A 20692-nucleotide genomic window follows, 5' to 3' on the forward strand; every position below is an offset into this window, starting at 1 on the left:
ACAGCTAATACCGCCACCTAAAATCCTCCAGCAGTCACCATGCAATAGAGCTCTTTGCACAGGCAAGGTACTGTAAATCTCCATAAACAGTGCTTGGATGAACAGCAAATTCAGATAAGTGATGTGTTCTTTTTCATGCCTTCCAGTTACAAACGGGGGATGCTCTTCATCCTTCAAGGTAGAATTTATCCAGGAATGATGTTGGTTTCATACTTGCCCAGGGGATTTAGCTGCTGGGTTTGGGGAAGCTAGGCAAGAAGGGGTGTAAGGAGGGGAAAAAGGGCATAAATAAATAGTGAAACAATAAAGAGAGGCCTAGCAATACGCATGCAAATAAAACTCCAAAATCTAAATGCAAAACAATGACAGTTCCAGAAAAATCAAGACATGTTACACAAAGTGCCAGCTTTATCTGTCCAAATTGTAAAACTCTGGTCTCTTTATTACATGGTTGACAGAGACTTAGGACCAAATCTGGTCTAGCCCTGAGTGTGATAAACTGTGACCAATTTCAGATCGGAGCTCCTATTTACGGAGGTGCTAAGTGGAGAGGGGGATTATATCATGCAAAACAGAAGTAACCAAAAAATATTCCTGTTCCCTCCTTCCTCTTTTCTCATCTGATAAATTAGCTGGTTTGTCAAAACAGGGAGTGGAGCTGGAGGGGCCAGGGAGAAGGCTTTGGTATAAAAAAAGAAAACTGAAGATGAGAACTGAAAACATTCTGTGTTTCTCTTTGCTCAGAGCAAATCCCATTTCCTGGCCAAATCTAATCAGAATCTGTCCTTAAAAAAAGTCAGGAAGGAAATATTTTGAAATATAGGAAGGGTCTAAGCCTGATCCATGCTGCAAAGTGTGCAAAGTACAAGGTGTTTCTTTCATTATTTCAGTCTTCTGCCATAGCTATGAAGGAGTGTTATTTCTGAGTCACAGAACTCTGCTTTTCACCCCTACGCTTAATTATTTCATCTGAACTGCAGATTTCCATGGATCCAGCAAAGCATTTAAGCACCTGCTCAACTTTAAGAACCTATTGCGTTCTGGGAGGCTTTCCACAATATGAATTAAGTGCACACTTTGCTGGATGCATGGCTCTATACCATAACTACATTTCATCTGGAAGAGATACAAGCCCTTTCCCAAGGGGTTCACTGCTGTTTAGTACATTGGTCTAAAATTTGTCCGCGAATGTATTTGCCTTTTATATTGAAGACTTTGTTGTACCTGATTGAACTCTGCCATAGTATTTGTGATCAGTCTTGGACAACTCAGAAAGGACTAATTCTGGCACTGCAGGACAGGACAGGAGCGTTACAGTTTGTGTATTGGATGTGAGTCTCACCCTAAACCCCTAGGAAGCCAATCTGAAATCTGCCTGCTTAACAGAGAGGCACTGCCGTTGCCTTGCTCTGCCAAATCAGGGTATTTTAAAGAAAAAGCAGTGTGATTCTGTTTAAAATCCACAAGACATATGTACAGAGGATGAAAATTTCGAAGTAAGGCACTAGTCTTAATTTATGGGGAAGTGTTATTTTCATTGTTTTTCCAGAACTGAAAAGGGAGGATGGAAAATGCCTAGGAGCTCAACTCTGAAGAATTTGTGGACCTGAGTGACAGGCTAAACACTACACAGCAAGCTGTGGAAAAGTATCAGCAATCGAAGGCCAAAAATCTGGTCTCTGAGCTTCCCAGTCAAAGACACGCAATGTACTATCCTTCTGCCCAAGAAAGAATAGCAAGTATGCATTACAGATTTGGAGTTTAAGCACCTGTATAGGGAGGTATGTCAACTGCTCCACACTCCACTGGCACCGAGCATGTTGCCTGCAACACCACGGAAATGTGTGTAGAAGTTAACAGCAAAGTTCAGTCTCTGCGAGAAGATGCGTATGGATTTGTTCACTTTAATTGTTTCCATGATTTAAGCGTTAGGCATGAGGAAATTAATCTGGGCAACAGTCAAGACAATCTGCACAAAGCTGGGTCCAGTGTTGCTAAAACAAGCTGGCTGAAATGAAAAAGTGCAGCTGTGACTCTGCCTGATACCAACACACACACACACAAACACACTCACACACACAAAAATGGCCCTGATTTTTATTCGTATTATTTATGGACACAGATGAAAAGCCAAAGGGGGCATGGTAATGCACACAGATGCTGATTAGCTGGAGATTATATTGATGATGTAATAAAAATTCACTTTGTCTCTTAAGCTGCACCAGGACAATCAAAGAGAGATTAGATAAAAATCAGAGAGAATGAATAATAGAAGGGAGACGTAACATCGTAAACTGTAACTCCCTGCAAAATGTTCTGCCTCTGAGTGCCCTCAGTCCGAATAAATAAGGGCTGGAGGGTGTAAATACAGCTCAAATGTAAATAGGAAGGAGGCAGATGTGGCTTTGCATGTGTATTATTTATCAATAAACAGCTAGATATGTGTATCTACTTGTGTGGGTTTGCAAATACACACACATACACATTTACACGCACTCACCTTTTTAATTCAAACAGATGATGAGAGGGAGAGAGAGGGAGAAAGCATTGTATTTGTAGAGGGACAGATGGACACAGAAAAGCGTGTGGGGTAAACAATTAGAAGCGTACGGGAAATGATCTGAGCGAGAAAGATGTGAACTTGCAGGAAAAAAACGACTGAGAGTTTACTTAATGGAGTTAGAGACACACATACAAATCCCTGCATGCACTTGTATTTACCTAAACATACACCAGGATGGGTCCCTGTCTGAAAAAGGGTTATCTCTAGCCACAAAAAATCCCAATCAGAGAGAGACAGGAGAAAACTTTCTCCTGTTAGAGTGCTTGCTTGAAAAGGAGCAGAACTCCTGCACATCCAACATTGGTTTACGTTTACTGACCATGTTTAATATTTGATTAAACCTTTGGCATAGCTGACTATCCTGATCTGAATAGATGATCCAATGCTCTCTCTGGTAGTAAAGCAGAGCAGAAGTAATAGCTGTCCTCTGACTACTGCTGCCTTATGCATACGACTAGGATTTTGCTGCGTTTGAAAACCTGCTACCTGCTTCTCGATTCTTTTCAGCTGCTTGGTATTTTCAGTTGTGTCTTATGAAATCAAGCAAACAAAAAAATACCCAATAAAATGCTTCTTCCAGACAAGGAGCAGGCTGCAATTATTTTGTAGCTGAGGGAAAAAAATCCTTTCTTTCCGAAGTCTTCTCTGTCTTAAGTGTTTTACCTGTTCTCCTCACTCTACTTTTTGCCCGTGGTTTGCATTATTACTTGCTAAATAAATGAGAAAATGCTCATCAGCTTGCTCGGCAGCTTGGGGACGTTTGTGTGGTTGCCCACACACACGCACACACACACATACATACAGCAATTTTATAAATAAATCACAGTCACAGGGGTGAGGAGAGGGCATGTGGTGCTCCGCGAGGGAGCAGAGCAGCAAAAGAGAAAGGACATCTCCAGGATCAGAAAATAGGAGCTGTCAGAGTTTCTCTGTGCCTCTTAACGCCTGTGAGATGGCCACTGCTGCTGATCACAGAAGGAGAGAGAAGGGAACACCAACCCGAGCTGCTTTCCCTTGGCCACCTAGGTGAGGAAATGTCTAATCCCTCAACATAGACAAAAAACAGGTCTAAATAATCAGCCTACATCCTTTAAACCTCAAATGAGACAAGGCTTGCTGGGAGAGGTAATATCTTTTATTAGGCCAACTGATACAGTTGAAAAAAATAGACAAGCTTTCAGGTACTCAGGGAAGTCTTGTCGTTTTTTCCCGAGCTATATCAGCTGGACTAATAAAAGATATTACCTCTCCTTACAAATGTTGTCTCATTTATAACCTTAGACCATCACCGCTAAAGCTACAGCACGACATTTACCTTAAGTACACACAAAGCTCTTTGCAAAGCTGGATATCACAAATTCCTCTTTACACATGGCAAACTGAGGAAGAGCAAGGTCTAGGAATGGGATCTGGTGGGACAGAGAAGGTTAGTAAGAGGGCTGGACTAGAAATAGGCTCCTAATCCCTGCCTACCTTCCTCTGAATGAAGAATACTCTGATGCAGCACTACATCAAAGGCTTATTTTGCCTTCTTGCTTGAATTTGAGGTTGGAAGAGAAGGGTCCTGGAGCTGAAGGGTAGTTATGTTTCAAAACAGCAGGGAAAAATATTTTTGCAAGAAGGTGAACTGTAGTCCCAGAAGAGACTGCCAGGAATAGTTAAGAATAAGATCACGATTTTGAGAATTCAAAGGAAAATATATGCAGGATTTTTGTTCAGGTGTGAGAAATCTGCTGCTGATTTAATGAAACAAGAAAAGTTAAAAAAAATAAAAAAGGTGCAATTGCGTTGGTGAAATTATAGACTTACTGCACTGTTTTATTTTTTTTTTTTAATCTTTGAAAGAGGATGTTAAGCTTTGAACCTCAAAGAAAAAAAAAAACACAAAACTTTTCTGTCTACTCTCTCAGTAGCTTACATACAGAAATATGTATGTTTGCGTATCTGTGTTTGTATACTTCGTGGGTCTTTCTCCTACTACCCATAGCTTTTTTTGTTTTCAAAAATATTTGTTTGGTATGGCTCCCTTTTCCCAAACCGTGTTCAGGGAAGAGCTGAGAATGGAGAGGAGAGATCATTAACATGGTCTGAGAGAATCTGAGCGGCGACTCGCAACATGAACCAGTGAAGTGCTCTCTACAGGGGTGACAGCCAGCAACAGCGCAAGGGCAAAATGTCGGTGCAGAGCCGAAGCGAGGGAAGAGAAGTGTGAACAGTGATGGCGAGAGCCGGGGAAACCGGTCTGTGGTGGCAGAGGTTGGCTATAAGAAACAAACAACTTGCAAGCACATTGTGGGAAACAGGCAGTGATCCTGGAGCAGCACCTGGGAAAGGGACCTGACCCTGGGGACTGGTCTGAGCTTGTGGTCCACACACCCACACTTGCCCTCGCAACCAGGGGAGGAAGTTTGGAGTGGGGGGAGGATGAGGAGCTGATCTTAGATGCAAACCCAGCAAACACAGGTGCCAGGAGTGGAGAACCGAGCCTGGGGAGAAAGCTGCTGGCCCGGCAATCAGACCGATGTCTTTTGCCAGGTAACACGGAGCAGGGTCATCTGCCTTGCTGTGGCTCAGCTATTTCTTTTTGGATTAAGAAGCTGCTGCTGGAAGTCCTGTCCCTGGATCAGCGTAGGGCAGAAGACAAGGGAATGCCATACCTATTGTGCAATTCCTTTTATGAATAAACTTGTAAAATCTAATTCTACCAGCACCTCTCTGGCCTTTTTCAATGAGCCGGTCAGTAACAAATGGTCATTTAACAGCACAAAGCAGCCATTATATAGGAGAACAGATTGAGGCTAATACAACACACGTTCTCCTCCAAACAAGAACCCAACATTCTTTCTTCCAATTTTTTTCCCCCATCTGCAAACACAGTCAGTAAAGCTGAGTAAATATATAAATAATTAAACAAACAAATACTTTCCCTGCTGCCCCTGGGCCTTTGAAACTGAGACTTAGTTGGATTTCAGGCAATCAAACAGCATCACGTTCTCACACTCACACTGCATGCACGTTTCCTCTCCACCTTTGACAGAATATCATTGACTTGAGGGCACTGTGATGATTTCAAATAGACTGGGGGTTAGGTAATCAACTCCACACACACATGTACACACATGCACACTCCAGCTCCTCCGTTTATTTCACAAAAGACACAAGCACAGATGGGATGGAAGCACAAACACCCCCCCCCCACACACATACATTGCTACTGATGAACTGACTAAAACTGCGACTGAAATAATAAAAAAAAAAAAAATAAGAAGCGTGCTTCATTTGCTTGTCAGATCTTTGCTGTAGAAAAAAGCCCTTTCTAAATTAATTTTGCTGTGGCTATATACTCGAGGTCACTGGAATCTTGTTTATTCCTCACAATATGCTACTTCTTGGGTAGCAGCAGCAAAAACTCCGTCTGGACTACCTTGCTTTGCCAAAGTCAGGAACGTTCAAGTCCCTGCTTAAGGATTCACACGGCGTCTGTCTGTTGTTTGTGAGGCTGGGTCAGAGTCTAACTATTGACTTCAGAGAGTGTTGGGTCGGTCCTCAGCAAATGGATGACGACTGCCGATTCCATCTGTCCGTACCGAGGGCAAGAGTATGCTTGTCTAGAGGGAACTTGCTGATTTTACTGAGCCAGGGAAGGCAGATACCTTCAGCTTGGTCCAAACCGTATTGCAAACAATAGGTTTGGATCAGACCCTTAGAAAAGAAAGGTGGGATGCAACCCTTCATCAAATCCTTGAGCTTTGCAGCTCCCTCAGTTGCCATAACAATGAAGAGTATATATATGAATCACTAAAAGAAGGAAAAAAAAAAAAAAAAAAAAAGATCCTGAATCAGTGAATGATGATATTCCTGTAGACAGAGAAGTTACAATAACTGTATCCTACTCATACAAAGAAAACTGGCAAAATTGCCATTGACCCTTTCTTGGCAAAGCAGGGACAAATACGTATTTACAAGTGAAGTGAGCAAAGTTAATTTTCCACCTCCCCACCACATGTTTTTTGAAAGCATGTTTTCCTGATCTGCACTGAAAGGGGCTCTGATGTAACACATTTGTCATCAGGGATGCACCAAAACCTACGCTGAAAAAAAACGTAAATGTCAAATTTTTACCATTAACTTCTCCCTCCTAAAATAATTAAAATAAAATAAATCTGACCAGCCTAATATTGCAGATGAGGAAACGAAAGATCAATAGCTCAGTGGAGCCAATGGGAATCTTTCCATTGACTCAACAGGTTTCAGATCAGGCCTGAAGGCACCGAGCTTAAGTGACTCCATCAGAGAGTGTTGGTAAGTAATTATCCAGGCAGTGATTAGAACCCAGGCATCCTCACTGACGCCCTCACCCACCAGATAATGCCCTTTGAATGAAGCTGCAGGCACAAGCAGCAATTTAAAAGGGGCATCTCTGAAGTGTATTAGCCACTAGTAAATAATCCTGAAGGAAGGCAATGCTTGCTTATCCTATTTATTTATTTGCTTATTTAATTTGGTGTTAACTTTTATTAACACAATAGTAGAATGTAAAACCTAGCTCCACTTTATCACCCTTATCTTCTGCAAGATCTTTACGTGCATTTCCTTCCAGTGTGTCTATGGTTGGTTTGCCTTGTTTTGTTTTGTGTTTTTTTCTTCCTTTCCCTTCTCTGTCAATGGCTAAACTTGGAGTTAAATAATTTGCAAGATACTCTTTTTTTTTTTGGTATCAAAATTGGCTAGAACCAGACTCTTGAAAATAAATATGCAGCAATATTACGCTTTTAAAGACTTTGCCAAAGGATTTTTGTTGGTTGTCTTGCCCATTTCTCACTTCCACTCCTACTTTTCTCATTTATTGCCAGTATCTTGAATGAGATTTCTTTTTCTTAAAAGAAAAACAACAAAAAAAAAAATCCATAATCCAAAAAAAAAAAAGATAGGAAGAATGAAAACAAAGCAAAAATATGACCAGACTCCCTTCGAATGCATGAAACAGAACAAAACCCACAGAACAGCATAACTGAATAACAATAGATCTTTATAAAAGAGGGTGAAAAATTGCATCCTCATCCATGTATTATTGAAGATGGAATACGATCAAATAAATCGCTTTTAAAAGCAATTAAATGTGCACAAAAGAAAAACATTTGCCCCGTAAACTGAGAAAATGCGTAATGAAATGCAAACCATCTTGAAACTAACATACAGAAACTGGAAGGAGGCACTTCAAGCTGAATGGTATAGTGGAAGGAGTGAACCAGTGTACCTAGATAAGGAAGCTTAAGAGGGAGTAGTTAGGAAATCCAGAAGCAAGCAGGTCTATGTATCTGGATTTAGACGAGTAACAACCTTAAGGCAGTCACACTGCTGCATATTATCGTCGTTCTTGTCTCAAGGAGCGGTATCTTGCAGAACTGCCCGTAACTTAGGGCCCAATCCAAACATTGCTGCAGGCAAGGCAAAGCTTTCCTGAAGACTTCAGTAGGCTTTGGAGCGGGTCTGTCACTGCTCTGCAAAGTCCTTTCTCGTCAGTTATAGCTTATGCATATCATAGAATATATGTTACTTCCACACTCTCCCCCCCATACACACAACATTTCTTAAATGCTGCTAAAGGTGTGGAAAATACTAAAACAAATCAAGCACTTCCATTGCATTGCTGCATTGAAAAAGGGCTTTCAGGGATTAATTGTGTTCTGACAGGGGATGAACTGGTTGACTAAAATGGTCCTGGCTGCTCCGAATTTCTCTGACCCCTGGCTTCTCGGCAGCTGCCAAGCAAAGATCCGATCCTAGAGAAAGAAGTATCCCGTTTCAGTCTGAACCAGGTGAAATAATGGGCAATAAGCAGAGCCCTGCCTGTAAGAGTAAAGAAACAGAGTTTTCTCGGGGTTAGCATTCAGAGAGGTGCAAGCCAGTTCAATCTACTCAGCAGAGGTACCTCCCTCCCTTCCTCCCCCTGGCTCATGCACCATTTCAAAGAAGTGCATCTTTACCTTATTTTATTATTAGAATCAATCAATATTATTAATATTACATGTGGGCAATTCTGTAAATTCTTCATAGTTCTCCTCCCTGCCTGTTAACAGCAGGTACATTATACAGTCTCTGGTTAGATTGGTCAACCAGGCTATTGATAGTCTTAATAAGCAGTATCTATATTGTGACCTTTGCTCACAGAACTGAATCTCTCCTATAGGGTTGTCAGATTCTTTAAAGAAGTATTGATAAGCTCATTACTGTATCGCTACATATAATTTTAGGTGTGATTTTCACTCACCCTGAAGCGTCTAGTAACCTAATACTATTTTTTTTTTCCTCCTAAAGCATTGGCCCTTTTACAATTGATCAAATAGTGAATTAGAGCATTATAGAGAGGAAACATAATCAGGGGATTTCTACAAGCACACTGTGATATATCTTTTGATCTTCTGACAACCTTCATCCCCCTGGATCCTAGGAAGGAAGCACTGTTTTATAGGGATATTATTAGGCTGATGCTGCTTTATACATCTACCTGCAAGAAGCTACTGAATCCGACAAAGATATTTGTGTGCGTTTGCAGTGAGTGATGCATATTATGTGATGCGAATCTACCCTTAGGGACTGAAAAGGAGAGGAACTATGTGCAAATGTAAGTCTGCCCTTTCAATACATGTGTGCATATGCAGTCTCTGTGTGTTATATAGACAAGTATTTGGATTAGAAACATACCAAATATGCAGTCAGACCCCATCACACCCACTCTGTCTGCAAAGCTCCATTTTTATTCTGTTTGAAGAATCTTCATGTCCACAGCTATCTGCCCTAGTGCACTGGGAAGTCAGCTGGGTTGCCTTTAAGATATTTTGGAGACTCAGACACAATGTACAAATAAACCAGAGATGGATTAATTAAGTGTGACTGTATCATTAAATTAGTATAATGAACAAACCACTATGTATCATATTAAACTCTGCATATAATTTCAGGAATAGCCTGTTAAGTCACCTGACACTTTCATGCAAAGAGTATGATCCCCGTACTGTCTTTTAGAAAGTAATTATTTAGAGACCTATATCAGCCTGTCTGTACTGAATGCATGTTTTCATTAATATGCATATATAATAAATGGTTGCGTATGTGTGTGATATACAAATGTGGCAGTCACACTTCTATCTCTCTGCATACGCACTTTTCATGTAAAAGTTCATTCTCAGTTGCACCTTTCACGTAAACGATGTCTTTTCATGATTTCCAGATTTAAATAAGGGCATTAAAGATCTCAATTATGAACAGGGAAAAGAATGTCCTGCATTACAAACTGTGTCTGCACTGCACCTTGGTCTGTCAAACTGTAAGCAACTTTCTGGTGCCAAAATACTTTGAGAGACCGAACAGTGAAGTCCTGTCTTACCATTTAACCAGCAACAATATATCCCTGGGGGCATCAGCATAGCCAACAAAGCTGTCTATGAAGTAGTTAATGTTAAACAATGATTGTCCATGTTCAACAAAGGAGGGAGAAATAAACAGATAAGGGTGAGGTAGATCGAAATCTGCATGCCTCATTGGCTGAGCTGTCGGATATTTCTAATGCATCTGAAGGCTTTGTTACTAAGAACCTGTTAAGTATCTTTAAACCTTTGATCTGTAGCCAGTCTTAACAAAGGTGACAATTAATTAAAGGAGAGTGCATTGCAATAAAGTTACATCGTGGTCAGTTTATATATACTGTCCTAAGTTGGTTCACAGATGTCACTGTCAATTAAAGTCTTATTGGAGTCCAGTTCATTATCAATTTTTCCCCCTTACCTTGATCAATATTTTTGGCTGCTTCTGCTTGACAAACTTAACACAATGTCTATATCTATATGTCTTGCCATTCATTTACATGGAATAGATGGCCATGTATGATTTATTTTTAGATACTACGTATGGTCAGGTACTTTATTTGAGAGGTTTAGAGCTCTCATCCATTTTTATTTTAAGAAGTGACAATAATAAGCCCTCTCTTCCTTCGAGGGGATGTCAGCTGGATATAATGAATGCACATTAAAAGCTGCATTCACCTGTGCGTGCATTCACTCTGTGTCTCATGGTGACAAAAGCAAATAAATGCAATATGTGTGGTGACATTTTGACTCCAGCCCACACCAAGTGCTGCAGCACAAAAAGTGATTCAATAGGTTGCGCGGTCCCCAAAATGTGATGATGCATCTCGAGGAGTTACGGAGAGACAAAGGCCCCTATAATATATACCCCAGTTCAGCCAGTGAAGCAGTGATGGAAGGAAGCCATAACTTTAACTTGCCATAGTTATTATTTTTCCCTTTTTCCTCTGCAGATTTTAATACATAAGGGTCAGTCCACCATGACAAACCTCAGCAACAGTCATACGGGCATCAGTGAAGCAGTTAAATGAGTGAGAAATGTGGCAGGGGTAAACTTTTCTCAGTTCCTCAGCTCTGTTTTAATTTTAATTTCACTTACAGACGGAAAGCTAAGTTAAGGGACAATTCAGCAAGACTAGAAGCCCGTAGCATTAATTGTAAGTGTTGTGATTTGCTATGTAAATTCACAATTTTAAAGGGAATGTGAAATGCTGAATAAGTGCAAGCCTACACCAGCATTTCCAAACACGAACCCACCGAAGTGATGGCAAAAATCTCGCTGACTTCTGCCCAGCAAACAGGCAACCAGCCTTTGATCCCTAAGTAAAGATGATGCTGGGATTAATGAAACACCAACCTGTTTGTTAAGACTGGGACCAAATTTAGCTCGCTTAACACCTCACCTGTTTAGTGCAAAGTGTTACAGGGCAGAAACCAGATAGTGCTTGGTGGACACGTCATGGAGACCCCTGCAGGAATCTGCTTTTGTGGGATTTCATTGTAAAGCTATAGCCGACATTCATGTGAGTCTTTGGGCATCTGATCATTTTTCTCTATTTTAAATGCAGGTAACTGGCCCAAAAGCCTTGATCGTCTCCCCCACTTTTGCGCCCTTGGAATCATTACCGCCTGTCGCATAAACCCGCCTCAGTTCACACTTGATTGACGGGAGGGATGGTAACAGCTCCTTTAGTGTCGTTATGGTCTGTCGGGTCAGTACGACTGGTATGCATACGCACGGGGTATGCATGATGAAAAGCACCCTGACGTCTTGCTGAAAAATGTGGCTGCCTATTTTCAGCTCTTAAGGTTCAGGGAGACCCTTCTTGGTCATCCAGCCTCTTCTGCCCCTTGCTTTTGACCACTGTGCATAAAGACTCCTCTGCCTGCCCTCCTTCACAGGTACAATCCACTTTTTGTTTGAGCACAAAACATTTTCTGCAATCTCACTCACTCTTTACCCAGATAAAATTTCCAGATACTCTCTGACAACTTCCTTCAAAAGACTATTCTATCAGCTGCCTGGCTTTTATTATACTCTGCAATTTGAATTCTCTACTAAAGAAAAGCCCGTCTGTGACACGGGCCACTGGCCAATGTACAATGCGGGACCAGATGAACCACGCTTTTCATCCAAGGTGACAAGGATCCTCCATTTTTCCCCCTATTTCAGTGCTGACGTTCCCAATTTCTTCTGGCTGAATACGGGGAAAAATAAAATAAAATGAAAACAATCTATCCCCTGTTTCTGTTGTTATACTTCAGAAATTAGTAAGTTCCTGATTCACGCTTGAATTAAAACCTTATTTTGGCCAATCAGATACTATGAAATGCGGTTATTCTCACTATTTTTCTTTTTTTAAGAAAATAATAAGTACTTTTTTTCCTTCCCTAAGATGCCCAAGGACACCAGTATATGTAGATACCGAGGGACAAAAGCGATCATAATCTATAAATGTGTAGGAAATATGAGTCTAACCTGGAGATAGGTAGGAGAAGAAATAAAAGATCTAGAAACACAAACTTTAATTTCTTTCATCCACATTATGTAACTTTAAAACAAACCTATTCTTGTAAGGATGATTAGTTGATATGGTAGTGGGGCTAGCTGGAGAACAGCTTTCAGTGCAAAACTTAACAGCCAAGCGAGAGATCCCAGAAAATTGGAGTTTGTATTGGAAATGCTGACACAACCGTAACAACAGCTTCATAACTGGCTGCAGCTGCTTTTAGAAACCAGAATCCATGTCCAGACCCCTTGAAAAAGAGTTAATATATATCCCTCTAATTTATGAAGCAATTTGAGCTATCTTTTTGACATTATCAAATACATATGCATGCTCATCTGTACGGGAGATTATAAAGTACAGGGGGTTGTTTTTTTTCCTTTCTCTTCGATCAGGCTATCCAATTGCATTTTGATTGTTTTAAGGGGTTACTCTTTAGACCTAAGGCATAAAGCCACCTCTGTTTTATTCCAGTTTATTTGCGCATTTACCTCCCTAAAACTTGTTTGTTTTACTACCATACTAAATGCTGTATGTGTTTCTTTCAGCCAGGCAAGCCTTATGTTTCAATTATGGAGGAGTTCATTTAGCACCTGTATTGCATTGTGCTTCTTTTCAACTAAATTTCCATTTCCCAAAGGCTATATGCATGAATGTGTATATTTTTTTTTCTGTATGTATTCATACACATGAATCTATGCATTTATACTTATATACAAATATATCATCTTGATTGAATGATCGTTTTCACTGCACCTTTGAATTTCTGAGACATCCAAAACCTTAACAAACATTCTTAGACTTAAAAAGATTTTAATTTTCCTATCATCAACCTTTGTAATCAAATGGAACAGAATATAATGAATGGAAGCGGCGTTTACCTACCCTCGAGGTGTCTTAAATTTAAAAATTATTTATACTTTTGAGAAGATACAGCAGTAAAAGAACTAAACTATTCTTTCCATGCTGCATTTTTCTAGCTGCATCAAATGCTTACTGAGTGAGGTTCGGGTCAGGTAGGTACACAGTCTAAACCAGGGGACTACAATGGTGGATTTCAAGGAGTTTTGGTGGGTTTAGTGTTTTTTCCCCTCCCTACATGTGGGCTGAAAGAATGTTGTAGCTCTCGCGTCTGTGGAAGACTCTTGCTTTCCCACTGCACACTATCTCCACTCTTTAAGTGCACTCACCCGCGTGCGTTTCAGTAAATCTCAGTTAAGTGTGGAATGCTGATTTCTTCTGACTTCCTAAATAGAATATTATGGAGACCTGTGTGTTTTAAATTAAAACACATTCCAGGCCTTGGGTACAAGCATGCTTCAATAGAAAAGGCTGTTTAAACCTATGGGAACAGTCCTATATTTAGATTACATTAATTCATAAATATTATACTAAATACCACTTAAATTGGCCTTAAATGACTTCAAAGATAATGCATTATAATATGGCTGTCCTGAGAGCACTAACCTTTATGTCTCCCAGTAACTCAGCCTTTAAGCATACTCCACTGTTAGATAAGAAGGGGGGAAGTTATGAATGAATGGCTTGCTAAATTGTTCAAGTGTGATTAGTTAACTCTGTGCATATGTGTGTGTATGTGTGAGCGCGTGGGTGGGTCAGCTCAGCCTCGGTAGGTTTCTACCCACGGATCTCAGCACACAGCCTCTTCCCAACCCTAGAGCAAAGTACCATGGCAGGAGTGTGTTCCTGCCCCGTGTGGAGAGAAGCGAGGATGGGGGAGAGATGCTGCAGCTACGCTCATGCCACAAAAGCATCTCTCAGGGATCTGGCAAGCCTTTTCTACCTTTCCTCACACACTGATACCCCCCTACCCTTTTCTCTCTTTGCGTGTCTGCAAAAGAATCATGCTCCCCTGCCTCTTCCCTGGCATCTGACCTGGTATCATCCAGGGCTGCTGGTGGGAGAACCTGGGACTTCTCACTCCTTTGGTGATAGTTTTTCTGGGAGGGGGACATAGTCATGTACTTTACCGTCAGGTTGCTAATTTTCAATTTCTTCCCGCTACAGGGGAGTATCACAATATATTTTCTTAATAATATTTTCAGGTATATACACCCTGCACTCTCATTTCAACAGATTTACACCTGAAATTATTCTGATTGCTACATTTTTTACTTTAAGCTAATGCCTCTCTCTTCCCTCCTCCCAACACAAAACTGCCTTCTCCCTCTCCACACCCAAGGTTTGCTCTCCGTACACTTAAATAAACTACAGCCCACTATTAACCCTTCAGGGTATACTACTGTCACAGCCTCATCCCCTGGATTAGGAATGAAATCAACTGAGAGTGATGGATCAATTAATGTATAAGCATTATGCATCACTTATGGAAAACATCTTGGGGCTTCATATTGCCATCCTAACACAGAGAGCCAAGTTGGACTATCTTTGTGCAATTCTTCATCTATGCCTGCAAAGCAGAGCCAAAATAAGGAGATCTGAGTGAATACTATTCTTCACATGACAGCATATAGAGAAGGGAAAGGGAAAAAAAAAAAAAGACTCAAAATGAAATAAAATTAAATAAAATAATAAAAAAGCCAGATGCAATCCTCATTCTTCAGAGCCCCATCATGCTTTTTGACTTAATAGTAATTAATCACTACTGGCAAGAAAGTAATTTTTTTCCAGGTAGCCAGAGGCACATTTTTATCAGGATTAGCTAATAAATCAGCAGCATCGCTAGAAAGGAGTTCAAACTCTTCTCAGATGTACTAAATAAAACCGATCTCTGAAATGCTGGCAACTCGGTGTCTATTGAAGCCTCTCTCAAACCCTAGCCTGCAAAATAACAATAATCGTCATCATTTTTCCTTCCAAAGTCCAAAACTTCTAGGAGGTTTAAAATGACTGTTTCTTTCAAGATGAACTCATGCAATTTAGTTTGATGAGGTGACAAGATTTCCCATCTGGCTTTTTTCCTAGGTTGCAGCTTTAGAACAGAAATGAAATGAAGGGAAATGAAGTTAGTATCTTGCTTAATTCAGGAATATGTGTTAAACACATCCAAGCAAGATAAATGATCTCTCTCTCTCTGCCTCCCTCCCCTCCTTCTTGAGTTTGTCTCTGTGAATACAGGCATGCAGTAAAAGCAAAACTGAACTGAAAGAGGATGGATTCACTTCTATGAAACAGAAATTCAAGTTAGCATATAGATCGATTAATTACAGGTTTGATAGAACATAACAAAAGAACAAAATCTCATCAACAAATAAAAATAACCTCTCTCCACCACAAAAATCCTTTCGCAAGGTGTTAGCTCAAAGGTTTCCTCTACATTATGTTGAGTGATTCTCTTCAGTGTAGCTTTTAACTGCTATAATTTTTATTTTACAGAAACCTTAGATAATTTTTGCAATCACATGTGCGCACACACAAGCTCAGTGGCTACTCTCACTATGCCTCATCTATTAGATGAAATCTCCCAGGACCTTTCTTTCCTTGTGCTTCTTACTATTATTTTTATTATTATTAATAACTATTACAATACAGATGTCATGTTTAAATGATGCCCATCAGACCTTGATGTGGCTTCTAGGAAGCTTGTCTGAAAATAAAGCAAGGTTCGAACGGGCTACGCTGATCATTGTAAATATGAGAAGGGTGTTTGGAGCGACTGACAAGAAAGGAAGGAAGAAATACCCTATAAGTTCGACTGAGTCCCTGGTCCCCGAGCTCTGAACATTTTCTCTAGCTCGTGTTGAAACTGCTACTTTGCACTATCAGGGTACATTTTCATTTGCATTTCCTGAGGGTGGAAAAGAGGAGAGTGAGTGGGAAGGGGGAAGAAATGCCTGCTGAACATGCCATTAAGTTTAAGATTTACAACTCGCCAAGGCATCTGGAAAGATGGGAAGACAGTAATGCTATTACCAGTGGCTCTCCTTGCCAGCAGTTCACCTAGCTGGAGTAGACACTGCTACTGAACCTCTCCTATAACACATGCAACTTCCACTCCCCCTGTGGCCCCCTGCAAAACCCTTTCTTCTTCTGCACTAGATTCGGAGTCACACCCCAATCACTTCTGATCTGATTTTTGCTGTTATTTTTAATAGCTACATATCTAATGAAATAAGCACACACATATATACAGAACCTGAGTTAATAAAGTGGCTTGCTTCACTCCTGGGTCTCGTGTGCTCCTAAACAGGGCTACCATGCAAATTATATTCAACTTCTTTCCTGTGAGTCCTACTTTCCTATCCGAGGATCTGAGCATCTCTCCCCCACTACACACACCCTCCCCCACCTCCAAAATGTAGCATCGTCTAATCTGAAATGCACCTCTGGAGAGCCTAACCTAAGCAGGGAAAGGAGCAGGCAGAGATGGAGTGAGTGAGGCATCGCATGAGGAGTATGTCTTCACTGCCTTTAAAGAAAATCTAAAAAGTTCCCGGGATGGACTTTAGGCACATTAAAGTAGTGCTTAGTATATGCCTGCTCAGAGACTTCTCCGCTCTATAACTAAACTGCAACCCGTCTCTCCTGGATCATCTTCTCCAACACTCACACTCATGCTGTGATTTCGTACAGACATCCCCCCCCAGCCCCGCTTAAGATAGATAGGCTCTTTTTATTGTTGTTTATATCCCTGTTCCCATGTTGAAGGAAAGGAAAATTAAATACCCCCGGAGCAACTCACTCTCCTCCACCTCTGGCATTGGAGTAGGCTACAGATAATTATTGTAACAGCAGTAAAAAAAAATATATATATAGATATATATATTAAAAAAAAAATTTTTTTTTTTTTTTTAAAAAAAGGAAAGAAAAAGAAAAGGCGTCGGTGCCAGCTACACAACAGTTGTAAAATAGGGGCTCCCCAGCTCCGCGCAAGCACACGGACACACACACCCCCGGGTGGAAAATGTGCGGCTCCCAAAGATAAATAAAGAAATCCCGGTTTCAGCACCACCAGCGCGCGGACAGCTGCCTGCCAGCCCCGCCGCCCGCCCGGCGCTCGCAAGTGGCTTCGTCGCACCCCCCAAAAAAAGGGGAGGAAAGAAATAAAAATACTAATGAATAAACCAAACGGAGCTGACCCCCTTCCTTCTCTCTCTTCTCTTTACAGGAGATTCTATTATTTCTTTCCCTGCCCTCCTAGCCTGCTGCCTCCACCCCCGGGCCAACTGAAAATGAAATAAAATGAAATGAAATCGAAAGGAAAGAGAGAAAAAGAGACCCAGAGAGGGAGCGGGAGCCTGCCTTCCTCTCCCGATCTCTCCCGGGAAAGTTCAGGAGGTAACTCACCTTTGTGCATGCCAGTGAACCTGTCCTTCAGCACCGTCAGTTCATAGATCTTCCCGAACTCCTCGAAGAGCGGTTTGAGGTCTTTCTCGTCCAGGTTACGGGGGATCTGCCCAATAAAGAGCTTAATGGCATCGTGGTCCTTCATTGGGATGGTGGATGGGTTTCCGGGACTATGGTTTAATCCGTTCATATGCCCGTTGGTGCTGGGGTTGCTGTGATTGCTACTCAGGCTGGTATTGTCTGGTTGTCCGTTTGCTAACGTGGCCATCTTTATATACATAGAGAAAATCTTCTTTCCTTTTTTTCCCCCTCTTCTTTTCTCTCTCCCTCCCTCTCTCTCTCTCTCCCTCTCTCCCTCTCTCTCGCTCTCTCGCTCCCTCTCCCTCTTTCACACACACACACACACACTCACACACACACTCCTCCCTCTCCGTGTCTCTCTCTCTCTCTCTCTCTCTCTCTGGGTCTGATCTGATTTTTTTTTTTACATTGAAGATCTGTGTCCTTTCCGTTTAAACAGGCTGGATCGGTTCAAATTCCCAGCCAGACTAGGGGGTGGGGTGTGAGTGCGTGGATGTGTGTCTGTGCGGGGAAGGGAGGCTGGGGGTGGGGGATTGCTTGTGCCTCTACTCTGGCTAAACCCCCTCCTCCTATCCAACCACCCCCCTGTCTGTCTGCCTGGGAGAAGCTTAATGGTATCTTCCAACACAGCCCCTGGCTATAAATAGCACTAGGCGCATGGCTCTTTGAGACACAGTCAATTTCTATTGTGCCAAGTGAGCAAAGGGGAACGGTTGCGTTTTTAGGACCAATGATGATGATTTTTTTTTTCCTTTTCCTTTGCAAGCCCTCCGATCAATCGCTGTCGTTATAATTTCAGTGATCATCGGGAAATCTGCCTTTTTATTTGAGAGGGGAAAAAAAAAACCAAACCCAAGGTGTTCTTATTTCTTCCTATTATGATGTCTCTTATTTACTCTTATGATTTCGCAATTGATAATAAAAGCAGTTCAGATACGGACGAATCCTCGAGCTCAGAGGTTGCTTTTGGTGTTGTTGTTGTGGTCGTGATGTTACAAGCTCTCTTTACTATATATGTTCTTGTTGCATCTAAAAAAATGCATGCTCTTTAAGCTCCTTTTTTTTTAACAAAAAATATGTTGTTGCTGATCACATCAAGCTAGGAAAGGCACAAACTATATTATTGTAGCTCTTTGGAGGGAGACGAAAAATATCGAGATGATTGTTGTTAATGTTCATGCTGCCGATATTTATTTTACGTACGATCAGTGCGGGCGTTATCTCCTATTACTAGCTGTGTGTGCGTGTGTGTGTGTGTATTGGGAAAGGATTGATCAGATAAGATTTTCTTGCCCGACTTTCAAGCCATCAGGATATTCTGTCCCTCTCTGATGGAAACATAAATCGTATTTTGTAGTCATCAGGGATCGGGAGTTGCTTGTCCGAACAATGCTCTCTAGACAAAGTGTACTGTATGGTGGAAATGAAGTCAGCTCTCCTTTCATAGCATCTGGGGGTGGGGAGGGCAGGGAGGCTCGGATTAAGGACAAAACTCCCCCTTGTCCCCCAAATAATAATAACAACAATCCGGACAGTAACAAAACAAGACTCTGCGTGCGCTCGGAACAAATTTTCTGATTTTTTTTCCCCCCTCTTTCCCCCGGCTTCCGTGCGAGCTGTGCGGGGATGAACCTCGCAGAAGCTCCAGCAGGCGAGCTCGGAGCAGCCTGCGAGTTACCTGTTCGGAACCTTCCCCCGCTCCGGCCAGGCTGAAGCCACACGGCACCCGAATACCTCCTCTACCCCATGGGTGCGCGCAGTCCCCGCCGGCCCGCACGCCCGGCCCGGGCCGCCCCCAAGCACCGCGGGGGCTCCCAACCATTGTTCCCGGCGCCACTGGCTGCTCCCCGGGGCGGAGGCGGCGGCGGCGGCGGACCCGGGAGGGGTGGGCTGGGAGCGGGACCCCTCCGGCAGCCCGTCCCCCGGGAGCGCCGGGCAGGGCGCCGGGAACACGTGTGACGGTAAACGGAAGGGGCAGCCGTAGAGAAGGGAGATTATTAGCTTAGATTTGCAATGTTCCTGCATGTTTTATTGACCGGAATTTATTTATGTTTTAAAAACAAACAAACAAATAAAAGAAACAAAACCACAGCACCTGTGTAGCAGTTTTCACTTTATTTGGCTTTTGTTTTAATAACAGAGTAGCAAGGCAGTGTCCTACCCCAGCTCTTAAAAAAAATAAAAAATAATTAAAAAAAAAATAATAACCCAATGCAGGTGTCTCAGCTATTACAACTACTGTGACTGCGAGTCCCTCCGAACCTTAAACGGGCGCCCCTGTCAAGAGACGAGAGCGGAGGGGTCCGATAGTGGGGCGCGGGGGGGCGGTCCTGGGCGGAGGGGGGGGCGGGGGTGCGGCAGGGCTGCGCCCCTCCCCTGAGCGACCGACGGTCCCCGCGGGGGGAGCGCTGCGGGCGGCGGGGCGGGGACGGGCCCGGCCCCTCCGGATCACCCCCCCGCCCCGCTTCCCCCGGGGCCCGCACCTGGAGGGACAGCCGAGTCCGGTTCGCGGCAGCCCTCACCGCCTATTACGGCTCTTTAAATATCTTTTTGCCGCTAATGGTGAGGCAGCTGCTGTCAGACACCTAATGCCGGGATGGTGGCAGGCACCGCGCATTGTCTGCTGTCTGACCAGGCAAGCTATTATTGGGGTCTAAGGGGGGGATCTGTCTGTCTTCCCTTCCCAGGCACACACTTACAACGTTTAAAGGCTAAAGACACGGAGATCTGACAGCGCAGAAGCTGCGGGTGGGTAAAACCCTCAGACAGTCCCTCTCACGAATTCCCAGCCCCGTGACTCACCCGCTTTCAAATCTTGCCTTGTGCCTTGGACTGTGATAAAAGAATGACAACAACAACAAAATCTGCATGAAACAAAATCTTCTGGTACCCCTCACCCTGAACCAGGA

The 20692-nt window shown here is 42.5% G+C and overlaps 1 protein-coding gene across 20 annotated transcripts in view; it reads right to left on the reverse strand.

Moving 5' to 3' along the window:
- The window catches only part of CELF4 (CUGBP Elav-like family member 4), a gene marked incomplete at both ends in the record, with an annotated part of 683534 nt that extends 665552 nt beyond the window's left edge, over positions 1-17982 (reverse strand). For all 20 annotated transcript variants that reach the window (XM_080362012.1, XM_080362002.1, XM_080362013.1 and 17 more), the window contains one exon: positions 17703-17982. In XM_080362012.1, the coding sequence (XP_080218138.1) occupies positions 17703-17982 (280 nt within the window). The remainder of the gene's footprint in view (positions 1-17702) is intronic.
- Positions 17983-20692: the final 2710 nt, after the last annotated feature.

Source organism: Nesoenas mayeri (assembly GCF_963082525.1).
Source record: "Nesoenas mayeri genome assembly, chromosome: Z".
NCBI classification, from domain to species: Eukaryota; Metazoa; Chordata; class Aves; order Columbiformes; family Columbidae; genus Nesoenas; species Nesoenas mayeri.